Here is a 16,765-nt window from a genome sequence, read left to right as displayed (position 1 = left end):
TGTATGTATGTATGTATGTATGTATGTATGTATGTATTATGCATGTTTGTAATCAAGGTCTAGACAACGTTTCCCTGCTACATTTCGATGTCTCAGAAGAACATTGTACCTAGAACCGGGTCCATTTCGTGTTCTGTAACCTATAAATGCACGAAACATATTTCAAAGCATGAACCTGTCAAACGCCACAGCATGTTGCCACTTTTCACAGAGTTGTAATAGAGTCAAGTGGCACATGTATTGCATGACTGTTTGCACGAAGCCACTCAAACTGTCTTGTGTAAATCGAAGTGAATAAGTAGCTTACCAGTGTTACAATCGGACAAGTTATAGGGTGATAAAGATGAAAATTATTCAATCAATCAATCAATCAATCAATCAATCAATCAATCAATCAATCAATCAATCAATCAATCAATCAATCAATCAATCAATCAATCAATCAATCAATCAATCACTACTAATCTGCATTTAGGGCAGCCGCCCAGGTGACAGATTCCCTATATCTTGCTTTCCTAGCCTTTTCTTAAATGATTGCAGAGAAATTGGAATTTTATTGAACATCTCTCATGGTAAGTTATTGCAATCCCTAACTCCCCTTCCTATAAACGTATATTTGCCCTAAACCGTCCCCTTGAATTCTAACTTTATCTTTATCTTGTGATCTTTCCTACTTTTAAAGACACCACTCAAACTCATTTGTCTACTAATGTCATTCCATGCCGTCTCTCCACTGATATGTCGGAACATACCAGTTGGTGGAGCAGCTCGTCTCCTTTCTCTCAAGTCTTCCCAACCCAAACTTTGCAAATTTTTGTAACGCTACTCTTTTGTCGGAAATCATTCATATCAAATCGAGCTGCATTTCTTTGGATTATTTTAGTTCTTTAATCAAGTAATCCTGATGAGGTTCCCATACACTGGAACCATACTCTGGTTGGGGTCTTACCAGTGACTTATATGACCTCATAACCATGTGCAGAGTCCTGTACCCTTTATTTAATATCACCCCAATGATCTTTCCTTACATTAACACCTAGGTACTTACAATGATCCCAAAAGGAATTTTCAAACTTCTTCAACTTCGTAATCTATAATCTTCATATCCGTATATACGAATTACACAATTATAAATAGGAAAGGAATTCCACCTTATCAGTACTTGTTTATTGATAAGGTGGAATCCTTCGCTATTTATAATTCTCCAACTTCTTCAAAATCTTCCTCCTGTAATTATCTTTCGAACAGTGAATGTTCCCACATAGCACCTATTAACACGATGTTGCAAAGAGATATTTAAAAAACGTAAATGGTTTGTAATATGAATGGATGAAAACCATAACGGTATAAGTAGAATTTTGTTCATTCAGAGAAAAAGGGATTTAAACATCATAACACTCATATAAAGCATGCATCACTTGTACCTCTTTGCTGGTGAAAGGATACATCCTCCCGGAGTTACATCCAGCACATAACTAATTTTTTTTTTAAATGTCACTTATACCGTTATGGTTTTCATCGATTCATATCGCAAGGATAGGCGTGCCCTCTAATGTATGGAGAGTTACTTACCAAGTGGGCTGCGGTACTCCTGAGCGGAAGTGTTGTCCTCTGGAACTCCTGGAAACAGTAGAGCATTGTTATTATCATAGTCCACAGCCTGGAAGTAACAAGTGGGAGCAGCAGAGGAACAATTCTTCCAACACTGTTGAGGATGTTGTGAAACTTTTTGCATTCGATTTTATTGTTTCCGCAGTAAATCGTAGTAACTGCGCTGAAGAAATTACAGGAAGCAATGAAGTTTGATGGTAACCAGTGCATGAAGCGGGAATAAGAAGACCAATTGAAGGAAAATATGATCAGCAGAAGCAGTACCCAAGAAGACAGAATCTCAAGTTTTTTGGTGTATATAAACGGTCCTGTGATGATAGTCTTGAAATTTGTCGACTTAGGACTAATGGATGGTGAAAGTAGCCATACGATGGGTGAAGGCTACACACCACCAAGTGGCGATACTCCGATCACGAAGAGGCGCTACAATACGGACGCAGTTTTAAATTACTGTTGCATTATTTCAGGCTTTTGGATTTATGGCAATAATGTATCGGAAATGACGAGACATGAGTATACTGTACGACCACCACACTCACGTGAAGTTAGCCAGGACAGGACAGCAACATCCAGCTCCCATTTACAGCGGGAATGTATCGGAAATGACGAGACATGAGTATACTGTACGACCACCACACTCACGTGAAGTTAGCCAGGACTGGACAGCAACATCCAGCTCCTATTTACAGCGGGAATGTATCGGAAATGACGAGACATGAGTATACTGTACGACCACCACACTCACGTGAAGTTAGCCAGGACAGGACAGCAACATCCAGCTCCTATTTTCAGCGGGAATGTATCGGAAATGACGAGACATGAGTATACTGTACGACCACGACACTCACGTGAAGTTAGCCAGGACAGGACAGCACATGAAGCTCGTGTTTACAGCGGGAATGTATCGGAAATGACGAGACATGAGTATACTGTACGACCACCACACTCACGTGAAGTTAGCCAGGACTGGACAGCAACATCCAGCTCCTATTTACAGCGGGAATGTATCGGAAATGACGAGACATGAGTATACTGTACGACCACCACACTCACGTGAAGTTAGCCAGGACTGGACAGCAACATCCAGCTCCTATTTACAGCGGGAATGTATCGGAAATGACGAGACATGAGTATACTGTACGACCACCACACTCACGTGAAGTTAGCCAGGACAGGACAGCAACATCCAGCTCCTATTTTCAGCGGGAATGTATCGGAAATGACGAGACATGAGTATACTGTACGACCACGACACTCACGTGAAGTTAGCCAGGACAGGACAGCACATGAAGCTCGTGTTTACAGCGGGAATGTATTAGAAATGACGAGACATGAGTATACTGTACGACCACCACACTCACGTGAAGTTAGCCAGGACAGGACAGCAACATCCAGCTCGTGTTTACAGCGGGAATGTATCGGAAATGACGAGACATGAGTATACTGTACGACCACCACACTGAAGTGAAGTTAGCCAGGACAGGACAGCAACATCCAGCTCGTGTTTACAGCGGGAATGTATCGGAAATGACGAGACATGAGTATACTGTACGACCACCACACTCACGTGAAGTTAGCCAGGACAGGACAGCAACATCCAGCTCCTATTTACAGCGGGAATGTATTAGAAATGACGAGACATGAGTATACTGTACGACCACCACACTCACGTGAAGTTAGCCAGGACTGGACAGCAACATCCAGCTCCTATTTACCGCGGGAATGTATCGGAAATGACGAGACATGAGTATACTGTACGACCACCACACTCACGTGAAGTTAGCCAGGACTGGACAGCAACATCCAGCTCCTATTTACCGCGGGAATGTATCGGAAATGACGAGACATGAGTATACTGTACGATCACGACCCTGAAGTGAAGTTCGTCAGGACAGGACAGGAACATGAACCTCCAATACGAACAAGAAACTTGATATGAAGGATTAATAATGGTCATACTACTCGAGGAAGAATAATGATGTGAATTGAGATGATACGTCGAAACTGCTGAATGACTGAAATCATGACATAATTATGGCGAATCCAAGGATGCATACTCTGAAAGGCGTGGAACATTTATGCTTAGGCAGGATTTATCATTAATATTTTGGATATATATTTTTATCTCAAAAAAATTAATTAATAGAAAATTAATAAGATTGTGTGATATTTCATCATGTGCAAACAAAATGTATGTTTGTATTTTTGACCTGGAGACAGGAATAGCATCCTGAAGTTGTAATGTTCTCGTTTAACGATGAATTAATTGAGATAATGCACAGCTAGTCTCGGGGAACAATAAAATACTCTTAGTAAGAAACTGACATTTTAAACCAAATGTGTGGATCCAAGGATGTGGGCAAGTTTTGGCAAATAAGTACCATCATGGATAAAAGAATATTGTTGCCAGAATTTATTCAAATAATAAGTAATTATGGCAAACTGTGATAATGGATGATGATTACTACCTTAAAAATTAATTACTTGCTCTTGAGGTACATCCAAGCATTAAACAAAAGGGGATGGTACAAAAATGAACTCCTCCGTTTTCTTTCTGAAAAACTGTAAAGGTGTACAAATTCGATTGTTGTTTTATTGGAATTTATTCGTTAAATTAATTATGAGAAATGCTCTTCATTGGAATTAAAATATTTCGACTTAAATCTGGAAATAAATCGAAAATACTTAGCTCGGTAAGGATTAACAACTAAGAACATTTATGTTTAAATTGTGCCGTCAAAAAGGCTTGAAGTAATGAAGCTTAATTGTGCATTGCATGTTATTGAAATCGTAGTTAACTCGACGATCCTATAAATATCTGCTCAACGTAAGTCATTTTTCTCACGACTAAGTCTCTAGAACTATTAATTAAATTACATTAAAACAATGTATGCACTTTCCCTCCATGGAAATAAAAGTAAAAGTAACGTTAACAACTCGAAACAACGACGGTGACACAAAATAATGGGGACAATGCAGCATATTACAGTTATGTAGACGAAAGGTATCGACGAAATGTCACTGTATTATTTGTTCCAAATGGAATATAATAATTAATTTTACTCCAATAAAGTGTAAAATCTGCGGCAAATAAATAATTTTACTTGCAGGGATACATACTTTACGTACCTTACAACTATTTTTTCGGCTACGTCGCAACGCTTCCGTATGTGTTTTGTTTGTCTAATGTATGCTGTATTTGCTCACTGAAGTTGTTTGAATTAATTAGGTGACGTTTTATTCACGTTGCTCATTCGTTTTGTGCCCTAATTCATACATTAAATGATATATTTATTGGTCGAGGAATCATGCTATTTCCCATCCAACAAACAAGTAATATACAGTATTTATTGGTCCAGGGATCATGCTATTTCCCTTCCAACAAACAAGTAATATACAGTATTCATTGGTCCAGGGATCATGCTATTTCCCTTCCAACAAACAAGTAATATACAGTATTCATTGGTCCAGGGATCATGCTATTTCCCTTCCAACAAACAAGTAATATACAGTATTCATTGGTCCAGGGATCATGCTATTTCCCTTCCAACAAACAAGTAATATACAGTATTTATTGGTCGAGGAATCATGCTATTTCCCTTCCAATAAACAAGTAATATATAGTATTCATTGGTCCAGGGATCATGCTATTTCCCTTCCAACAAACAAGTAATATACAGTATTCATTGGTCCAGGGATCATGCTATTTCCCTTCCAACAAACAAGTAATATACAGTATTCATTGGTCCAGGGATCATGCTATTTCCCTTCCAACAAACAAGTAATATACAGTATTTATTGGTCGAGGAATCATGCTATTTCCCTTCCAACAAACAAGTAATATACAGTATTCATTGGTCCAGGGATCATGCTATTTCCCTTCCAACAAACAAGTAATATACAGTATTCATTGGTCCAGGGATCATGCTATTTTACTGTTTGAGACCCGCGCTAGTCATATGGACAAAGATAATGAGAATTCACACACAACAGACGGCACGAACAGCGGAATACAATATAAAGGAGTCCTGTCTACAGCGCGTAAGTACGTATATATATTTCTCTAGACATTTCTCTAGTAACGACGGTATTTCTTAATTTACCGCGGATTTTTCACCTTTTTGGTAGCTTCTTCTTCTCCCTTCTTCTTTTCTAGCCTATTTCAATCCACTGCTGGATATAGGCCTCTTCCATATACTTCCATTGTCTTCGGTCTTGAGCCACTTGTAACCAGCGTATTCCAGCCAAAACATTTATGTCATCGAGCCATCTCTTCTGGGGTCTTCCAATGTCTCTTGTGTTCCTATGGTATCCAGTGAACAATCCTAGAGGTCCACCTGTTGTAGTCTTGTCGAGCTACGTGTCCTACCCATTGCCATTTTAGTCTTGCCACTATCTCTAGGATGTCTTTTACATTAGTTCTTCTCCTGATGTCCTCTGAACGGATCTTATCCCTAAGGCTGATCCCTAGCATCTGTCGCTCCATGGCTCGTTGTGTTCGCTGAAGCTTGCGAGCACTTTCCTTCGTCAGAGTCATCATTTCCAGACAGTAAGTAGTAACTGGCAGCACGCACGTATTATAAACCTTGGTCTTCAGGTTAATTGGAACATCCTTGTTGGTGAGGATGACTCTTAGTTTTCGGAATGCAGTCCAACTCATACCTATTCTGCGAGGAATTTCTGCACGTTGGTCGTCTTTTCCAAGTTTTATCTTGTGTCCAAGATAGATGTACTCATCGATAGCTTCTATATATTGGTTTTCCATTTTAAGTGGTTGACTGTCTGGGCTTAGTATTTTTGCTTTATTAATGTCCATTTCCAAACCAATCTTAGCAGAGGCAGTTTTTAATTCTTGGATCATGCTTTCCAGCTCATCTAGATTTTCACTTATAAGCATTGATCATTGGCAAAACGCAGGTCGTTCAAATATAACCCGTTGATTTTTATTCCTTTATTATCCCAATGAAAGGTTTTGAATACATCTTCCAAGGCAAGGGTAACCAGCTTTGGAGAGATTGTGTCACCTTGTCGAACTCCTTTGCCAACTAGGATTTTATTGGTGATTAGGTCTTTGTACACTCTGACTACCATTGTCACTTTTTCATAAATGTTTTCCAGGAGCTTTATATAACTTGAGTTTATCACGGCATTTTGAAGTGTCTTCTTGATTGCCCAAATCTTCACTGAGTCAAAACCTTTTTTATAATCAATGAAGGCCAGATGAATCTTCAAGTTGTACTCAGCGGTTTTTTTTTAAAAGAAGAAGACGAATAGTCTGGATGTGTTCAGCAGTTGAGAAACCTTTACGAAATCCCGCTTGCTCGGCAGGTTGATAAAAATCCAGTTCTCTTGTGAGGCGGTTGGTTACATTTGTAGTCACGAGCTTGTAAAGGTATGATAACAAACTCACAGGTCGATAGTTCTCTACATTTTCCTTCTCACCTTTCTTAGCTGTTTGAGTGCATTTTCAATCTCAGCAGTGGTTACTTCCGGTGTTACTTCATGTGTAGTTGTTCATCACTGGGTGGTTTATTAATGGTTGATGTATACAGCCTATCTGTGACTATTTCTCCATTTTGGTTCTTAAGTTTTGTAATTTTTGGTCTTCCTGTAGACATGTTGTTCTTTAAAATCTTCATGTTTTTATTTTCTTCAATTGTTTGCATGATCATGTTATTATTAAATTTCCTTAGATCTTTCCTTATTTCCTTGCGAATGGTCTTGTTAAGATTTTTGCATTCTGCTGTATTCCTGTCCATTGTCTTCCTGTCCTTAACGAGCTGTATGGTATTAAGGGAAAATCGGCTCCTCTCATTAGTTTTCTTCAATGGGATCTTCTTTGCTCCATTTTGAATACAGACTCTAATTTTGTCATTAAGTTCGTTCACGTCCAAGTATTTCAAATCTTCTATTAGGTTAAGTTTTATAGTAAGATCTTGTTGAAATGATGATTGATGTTTTTCTAAATCCTCTACTCTTGGAAAAGTGTACCCCCTTGCCATTTTGGACCGTTCAAGTTTGAGGCCAAATGTGAAGGTTGTTCGAACTAGCCTATGGTCGCTTCCTGTATCAAATCTGTTGAGAACAGTAGCATCTGTACAATATTTCTTCTTGTTGGTCATGATAAAATCTATCTCATTCTCGGTTTGCCCATCGGGGCTCTTCCATGTCCATTTTCGTTGAATGGGTTTTTAAAAGAAAGTATTCATGCAATGGAGATTTGCGGCTGTGAGATATTCTAGCAAACTTTCACCTTTTTCGTTTCGATTTGTACCAATGTTCTCTGGGTCTCCGATTTCCTTTTGACCCACTTTTGCATTGAAGTCTCCAATGATGATACAGATACTTCCTCTTCGTCAGAAATACTGGTTGGAGCATAGACGTGTATGACTTGTATTGACTATATATATATCACTCTGAGAGAGACACAAATCAACTTGTGTATGAATTCTTTGATATATTTATTGATAAGAATGGCAACCCCATGTGTAGGAGCATCCCCGTTATTTCGCAAGATGACACGACCTGGCGGAAAGGTCGCAGCTTTTTCTCCTTGAAGGCGAGTCTCACAAATACCCAGAATATCCCATTTTATGTCATGCAGTTCTTATTCTAGTCTTTCCAGGTCTTCCGCTAGTCTCATAGTTCTTATGTTGTATGTGGCTATTCTTACTTTTTTAGTCGTTCTTTTCGAATTTTTGCCTCCCCCAGAATCCTTGAGGCAGACTGACGTATTGTCAGTGTGAGATTGTGAGTCTTTCACTCTGTTCACCTGAGGTAGTTTCGTTTTGAAAATTCTAAGTCATGGGAGTTTATGGAAGGTGTTCAGCAATAAAACACCACGCTTGCCAGACGTGTTGGTCCGCCCCTAACATGTGGAGCCGTCGTGCCCTTTGTGTGTTGCACTCGTATTAATCCCCAAGTACAACATCTCCGCCGTTCATGTCGTTGAGGTCTTCACTCATAACCCTGTGCTGGGACCCTTACCAGATACTACACACCGGGTCAGCGTGCTCTGGGGCGCCACTCCCTGGGCAGAGCTGCCTCCAAGGAGCGTCTCAACCTGCTATTGGTGTAAAAGCAATTATTATGTTCCATTTGGGACAAATATTACAGTGACATTTCGGTCGATACCTTTGGTCTACATAACCCAAATTACAGTTATCAAAGAAAATCTCAAATCTACACGTCATCATTTACCAGAGAAAAAACTATCATTTAAACATCCACAGACGAGTTCAGTATTACAAAATGCACACCACGTTGTAACACGCCAATCATATTCAGGTAATGAAAATCAAGTCCACACGCAAGCAGAAAATACGAAGATCGTTAGACATTTGTGCGGCATACGAAGAATATGATAAATAATCATCAACCATCGCTCACATAGGAATCTATGTAATTCAGATAAGATGATTCTGAACAGGAAATCCGATCAATCTTTACACTGATCTGGCACCATTATCAGGCAAGAAGGCATAAGGTTGCATCTCTTGGTCAAATAATTTATTATGCAGACTATTATTATTATTATTATTATTATTATTATTATTATTATTATTATTATTATTATTATTATTATTATTAAAAGAATGGCGCACAACGTGTATCAGTGTTTATCATAAGTACACAATGATTTGTTTCTCGTTTTGTAAAACTGCAAGTGATACATGAGTCACAAGGATCAGTGCAGACTACATGATGGAAACCATGACAAGCATACCGCGTCACCACATGTAGTTACACTGTGTCATGGCGTCAGTGGCATAAAGCTCGCACCAAATGTCAGTTCGTTTTTGTTCTCGCTCTAATGAGAGCTACTTCACTTCAGCTTTAGCACGCAGACTGCTACAGGAGTGTTTGCCTCTGCAGTAGAGATGGTCTGTGGCTCTAATGAGAGCAAGTTCAGTTCAGTTTTAGCTGTAGTCAGTTACAGGAAGGCTTGTCTCTGCAGAAATGATGGTCTTTATCTTGAATTGGCAGATCTAATGACAGTTATTTCCACTGGCGTAGCCAAGGGGGGGGGGCCACTGGGGCCGGCCCCCCCCCTAAAATATCTCCTGAAACTAGAGCGAGGATCAGCCGTTGTTTTACGTACGATACGAACAACTTAAAACTTACGCCGAAATTACGTAGCGACAAAGAATCTACTAGCAGGGCTCAATACGGCCATTCATAATTCTCCATATTTGTACTACTTGAATGAAAGGAAGTCACTTAGGATTGTGATGCGCGAGGATATTTCACTGTAGAGGCCTCAGTATTGGGAATGTGTTGACAAATGCCAAAAGATGAGGAAAGGGGCAATTAGCCAGGGATTACTCAGTAGGGGGCCGGAACGTGACCACCGAGATAACGGGGTCCACAGCCAGAAACAGTTGAACAACATCGTGTCAGCTTTTGAAGATCAGTTCCAGGAAACTGGGGTTGTACCGTAGTTGAAAGATGTGCTGTGTTTAAGTTGCAGCGTTCGGAAGACTGTGACAGGATTGTGATCTGCACGTTAGTTTCTTATTTTGTGCCATATAATAACTTTATTTGTCACTAAGGGCAAAATAATGTGCATCCTCGGTAAGTTATGATTTTTTTTAAAATTCTAATAGCAAGACAGATCGCAGATGCGTACCTTAGTTCTATAGGTAGGTCTATATATTTTGTCAAATGCCCGGGGACTGATTGGAACTTCAAATGGCACTGTACTGCTTGTAACTATCTTGTAATTAGCGGACGTGATAACTCAGTTCCAATGGTTCTATCTTCTCATCAAGACGGCCGAGGCTTGAGTCGCAGTCGATGCATGAAACCTTTTTAAAATGGGAAGTCACGTTCTTTTGATACAGATTCTGCTTAAATATGTCGCGTGTCTTACCTTTCTTTAGTACTTTTGAGTAATAACCGCATCATTTATGATGGTGTATCAACCATTCTTCGGGCTTATCTTGTACCTTAAATGGTGAGTGGATGCAGTGGCGTACCCACGAAATAATATCAGTGGCCAAGTCTAGGCCAGTAGCGTGGATACAACTTTTCCATGGAAGGGGTTGTGAAAAGATATTTTATTTTGTATTTAGAATTTGCTTTACGTCGCACCGTACGTCTTATGGCAACGATGGGAAAGTAAAGGGTTAGGTGTGGGAAGGAAGCGGCCCTAGCCTTAATTGTATGTTGTATGTTCAGTCTTCAGTCCTAAGGCTGGTTGGATCATCAACAGCTCCGCCATCAGCTGTCATTAAGGTGTGAAAATGGGAAACCACGGAAAACCATCTTTAGGGCTGCCGACAGTGGGGTTCGAAGCGGATGCAAACACACAATCGTGCGCCCTCAACCGCACGGCTAACCCGCCCGGTGGATATGAAAAGAAAGCCGGTCCTACCGAGTGCGGTGACGGATCTTCTGTAGATATTGATGGTTTTGATTGTTACCATGTAATTATATCCAACATTCGAAATCATAACTTCTGTACTCTAAACCGGCTCCATTATTGAAACTGTTCGTAAAATTGATAATATCGTTCTTTGTTTGTGAGGAAGTAGAATCTTCATTTAATTTTTCTTCTAAAAAAAAGAACCACTTTGGTACTACGCCCCGTGAAGGTGACTACCTGCCAGGTCGTAGATATTTCGATCACGGGAGACTCATGGCCAACTCTATTGCAGCCACAAACAAGGCTGTATTTTCCCGATCCCATGCCTTTCTTAACTCTGTCAGTGGCGGGCATCGAATGCAGGATACCTTAAGTCTAATTCTAAAATAAGGTGATCTAAAAGTAACAAGCCGACCCCGCGGTGTAGGGGTAGTTTGCCTGCCTCTTACCGGAGGCCCCGGGTTCGATTCCCGGCCAGGTCAGGGTTTTTACCTGGATCTGAGGACTGGTTCGAGGTACTCTCAGCCCACGAGCTTATAATTGAGGAGCTATCTGACGGTGAGATAACGGCCCCGGTCTAGAAAGCCTAGAATAACGGCGGAGAGGATTCGTCGTGCTGACCACAGGACACCTCGTAATTTGCAGGACTTCGGGCTGAACAGCGGTCGCTTGGTAGGCGATGGCCCTTCGGGGCTGTTTCGCCATGGAGTTTGGTTTGGAAAAGTGTACAGAGAAGGAAGCGACACCCCTGCAAGGCTCTTTAGCTTCCAGCTAGTTCTTCCGTCCGGTCTCGTGCATTTAGGACACTTGGAAAACGTACGCTTTAATAAATGCTCTTCATAAAACCTGTGTAAACATACTAACTGAATCTATTTATAACAATAATCACAAACGCCTCCTTTTCATGTGGTTCAGTTGGTTGAGTCGCTGTCCTTCTAAGTCCGAGTTCGCAGGTTCAAATCCCGACTTTGGTCGGTGGTCTTCAAAACGGTGTTGAAATGGCAACAGCTCCATGTCGTTGGTTTCTGGCACGTTAATAAAAATTATACATACGAATATTAGCGTCATAAAACTGTAACTTAATGCTACTATATTCTGCACCCCAGGCTTGCGAGGGAAACGAATTAACAATTTGCTTTAGGCCTACGTCGCAACGACACTGATAGGCCTTATGGTGACGGTGGAATAGGAAAGGCGTAGGAGTGGGAATGAAGCGGTCGTGGCCTTAATTAACGTACAGCCCCAGCATTTGCCTGGTGTGAAAATGGGAAACCACGGGAAACCATTTTCAGGGCTGCCAACAGAAGGGTTCGAATCCATTGACTCCCGGATGCAAGCTCACAACTGCGCTGCCCTAACCACTAGGGAAACTAATAGGACAAGGTAAACACTCCCTAGCATATATTGTGACATATATTTTTCTTTACCAACTAACAAAATATTTATACACATACCCCTTACATTCTATATTTATTTATTTATTTATTTATTTATTTATTTATTTATTTGCGTTTAGGCCATCTGTGGACCACGGTGCTTGTGTTCTAGCTGTGTTTTTGTCTTCGTCTGCCCCTTTTAGCATACTGGATTGTGTTCTTAGTGGCCTCTTGAGCCTTCCTGTTGGCCCAGTATTCCTTCATTTTCTCGCTGAATTCTTTCCTGCGCTCCTCTGACCAATTCCCGGCTCCTTTGTGGCTAGCTGATGTACGGGATGTTAGGAAAGGTTTAGTTTTGACCATTAAACGGTATGCATTTCTGTCAGTAATGGCGGCTTGATTAATATTAAGCTCTGCAAGATCTTTGTCCACTTGTTTGGTCCATGGGAATCCAGTAGCTTTGCCTTTGTTAGCAACCTTGAAGATATTATGGGATAATCTATTAGGATCCATTCTGTATAGGTGTCCATAGAAAGTCAGACGTTTTCTCCTGATGGCATTTATGAGGTTTTCTTGATGCTGGTAGAGCTCATTGTTGGGTTTGTACCATCGCCTTCCATCTGGTAGGATCCTTGGCCCTATTATTCTTCTCAGGAATTTCCGTTCTTGCACTTCCAGGGCTCTCAGTGGGGTTTTTTTAGTTAGGGATAGGCATTCTGCTGCATAGAGAACTGATGGTCTGACTACTGCATTATAGTGTCTCAGTTTTACATTCTTTGATAAATGCTTTGAGGCATACAGTTTTCTGCAGGCATGGTAGGCCTTGTCTAATTTGATTCTCCTTATTTATTTATTAGTGCCTTTTTTACAGTGGCGAAGTTAGGGCTCGAGGCCCTCTCGTATACTTAACCACATACTAATCAAAATCTTAAATAAAATACTGAGATACGTAAAACAGTTGAAACTACATAAATTAATAGTTTTAAAAATAAATTTAAATACATTACTAACTAAATTAATATTAAAACTAATTAATATTGAAAAGTGCGGCTGCATGGCTAAATGGTTAGCGAGTTGGCCTTTGGTCACAGGGGTCCTGAGTTCGATTCCCAGCAGGGTCGGGAATTTTAACCATCATTGGTTAATTTCGCTAGCACGGGGGCGGGGTGTATGTGTCGTCTTCATCATCATTACATTCTCATCCCGACGCGCAGGTCGCCTACTGGTGTCAAATAAAAATACCTGCACCTGGCGAGCCTAACATGACCTCGGACACTCCTGGCACTAAAAGCCATACGCCATTTCATTTCAATATTAAAAACTCTTAAAAATGACATCCTCAGGCACGCACACATTCACATGTCAACCATTCAGTCAGCTGTCCTCAGCAGGTAGTCTCGGCAGGTTTAATTTAATTTCGTGTGGCTATTTCTAGCCGAGTAAGGCAGACCCTCCGAAGAGGGTGGGCGGCATCTGCCATGTGTAGGTAACTGCGTGTTATTGTGGTGGAGGATAGTGTTATGTGGTGAGTGTGAGTTGCAGGGATGTTGGGGACAGCACAAATACCCAGCCCCCGGGCCATTGGAATTAACCAATGAAGGTTAAAATCCCCGACCCGGCCGGGAATCCAAACCCGGGATCCTCTGAACCGAAGGCCAGTACGCTGACCATTCAGCCAACCAGTCGGACGTCTCGGCAGGTGACCTTAAATCTTAATAAAGAGCTAGTTTCTCTGACCTGAGCTGACAGGGAATTCCATAATGTGACGCCGATCACCACAAATAATCTATTAATTGTATTTGTGTGGTGCAGTGGAATAGAATGATAGGATCTAGAACGTGTATTTAAGTTGTGAAATGATGAAAAAAAGGTGAATTTAGAAGAAATATACAGTGGCTGACTTTCAGCTAACACTCCTAAACACCATCGTTAAAGTGTGTAGCTGCCGACGTTTATCAGGCTTCAGCCATGAGACAGCCTGATAGTATGGGGTGGTATGAACATCGTACCCGATGTTGTAAATAAATCTCAGGCAGGAATTCAGTGCTCGTTGAAGTTTAAGTGTTTCTTCTCTCGTCATATCAACTAATACAACGTAACAGTAATCAAGAATAGGGAGAATGAGTGTCTGTATTAGTTTTGCCTTTAGCTCAAATGGAAATATATCCCTCTGCCGTTTAAGAGGGTGAAGCACTCCAAAAGTCTTTTTTACGTATTTCTTTCGTGTGACCAGAACAATCAAGTGTTTCATTCATAATTAAGCCAAGATTTTTAACCGGTTTACTGTGGGGAATAATGTTCCCATTCAGTAGGATAGGCGGGATTGCGACATTGTTTGAGCAGCTCAGTAATTTTCGTGGTCCAATTATAATTGCCTGAAATTTTGTGGAGTTTAGTATAAGAGAATTTCGTTGTGAATATATACTGAGTCATCAGAGGTCATTGTTAATATCTTGTCTTGCAGTGTCGATATGTTATTTCCTGTTACGGATGGTATGTCACTGATATAAATACAGAAAAGTAAGGGCCCTAGAATACTCCCCTGCGGGGCACCACTAAGTTTCATTTTCCATTTAGAGGCCTTGTCGTTTACTGTTACACGCTGTTGATGGTTACTCAAATAATAACTAAGAAACTTAAGCGCAGCAAGGTCGAAATTTAGCAGTTCCATTTACTTTATCATAATCGGAATTTCTATAGTGTCAAAGGTGCTACTGAAGTCAAGAATTATAAGTTTAGTGAGCAGTCGTTTCTCTATAGCGTTTCTTCTTACCTTCAAAAGTGCTGTCGCGGTACTGTGACCCCTCTTAAATCCAGATTGCAAAGGGTTCAAAGGAGCATTTTTATTTAGGTATTCCAGAACTTGCTCATATACTAAACGTTCAAAGGCTTTAGAAAGCGCAGGGAGTATGAACACATGACGAATGTCAGAGAGAGATTGTGGGTCTAAACTCTTAGATACCAGTGTAATATTCAATACTGTCTGTTTTCCGGACAGTAAGGAAAATTCCTTTTAGAAAACAGTAGTTCAGAATGTGCGTCAGTATAGGCAGGACAGCACCAATAATGTTATGTATAAAAGTAATAGGATTATCATCTACACGCGTGGCCTTTGATTTAATCGAGTACAAAGCCTTTTTAACCTGATTTTCTGTGACACTGTGAAATGTGAATGGTGGATTGGCTGGAGGGGAGGGCGGTGATTCGGTGCAGTTAATTGGGGTAGGTTGAATATTTATTCTACTAGAGTAATCGTTCAGTTCGTCAAGTAGAATGTCAGGAGTTGTCTGGCTCTGTTGATGTTTTCCTATTCCCAGTGCTCTAAATTGGTCCCATGCGCGACTGGAATTAAAGTTGTTAGCTAAATTCCGGAAATATGCACATTTTTTAAAATTTCTGAATAACTGCTTTGTGCGATATCTTAAGATGCGGTTAGATTCTAAGTCTGTGTCATCTAAGGTTTGTTTATAATGTCGAAATAACGAGTCACGGTGGGCCATCATTCTCTTGGTTTCAATATCTAGCCATGGAGAAGGGCGAGAAACCTTTGTTCGATGTGTATGTGTGTGTTTCTTTGCCGCATTAATCGTATAAAATGTCACTTCTTTATAGCTTATCACATGACCATTATTATAATAAAATTACCGTATTTATTTTCTGCCTTGGGGACTGGGTGTTTGTCCCAACATTTTCCTCTTCATATTCAGGCAACATACTACACTACCAGGCACCAAAGAAACACACAACAGTGATTACATCGCTCCACATAGGGTTGGCGTCGGGAAGAGCATCCGGCCGTAAAACAGGGCCAAATTCACATGTGCGACACAGTTCGCACCCGTGACCCCACAGATGTAGGAAAAACGGAATAATAATAATAATAATAATAATAATAATAATAATAATAATAATAATAATATGATGATGATGATGATGATGATGATGATGATCACTATTAGCTTCCGGAATCCGCATAAATCCACCACTCTTACTTGGATCCAAGGACACTCATTTCCTTTTTAGGTATTCTATACCACCTAAACTCTGGAAGTTTGGTCACCTATCAAAATAAATGAGCCCCCCCCCCCCCCAAACTGAAATCCTGGCTACGCTACTGGTTATTTCAGTTCAATATTATCACATATTCTCCTACAGGATTGTTTTTCTCTGCAGTAGTGATGGTCTGTACCATGAACTGTTGGCTGTAATGAGGGCTACTTCAGCTTTAACATGCAGACTGCTACAGGAATGCTTGTGTCTGCAGTAGTGGTGGTCTGTATATTGAACTGTTGGCTGTAATGGGGGGCTACTTCAGCGTTAACATGCAGACTGCTACAGGAATGCTTGTGTCTGCGGTAGTGATGGTCTGTACCATGAACTGTTGGCTGTAATGAGGGCTACTTCAGCGTTA

The 16,765-nt window shown here is 40.6% G+C and overlaps 1 protein-coding gene across 3 annotated transcripts in view; it reads right to left on the bottom strand.

Annotated features, from left to right (window-relative positions):
* Nucleotides 1–1,517: 1,517 nt before the first annotated feature.
* The window catches only part of bdl (borderless), a 297,068-nt gene continuing 281,820 nt past the window's right edge, over nt 1,518–16,765 (bottom strand). For all 3 annotated transcript variants that reach the window (XM_068229205.1, XM_067153899.2, XM_068229204.1), the window contains exon 9: nt 1,518–1,620. In XM_068229205.1, the coding sequence (XP_068085306.1) occupies nt 1,565–1,620 (56 nt within the window). In that variant the 3' untranslated portion in view covers nt 1,518–1,564. The remainder of the gene's footprint in view (nt 1,621–16,765) is intronic.

The sequence above is a fragment of the Anabrus simplex genome, chromosome 9 (assembly GCF_040414725.1).
Source record: "Anabrus simplex isolate iqAnaSimp1 chromosome 9, ASM4041472v1, whole genome shotgun sequence".
In the NCBI taxonomy this organism is placed as follows: domain Eukaryota; kingdom Metazoa; phylum Arthropoda; class Insecta; order Orthoptera; family Tettigoniidae; genus Anabrus; species Anabrus simplex.
Note: the sequence above shows the minus strand (reverse complement) of the source record. Positions and strands in the feature narration are given on the sequence as shown.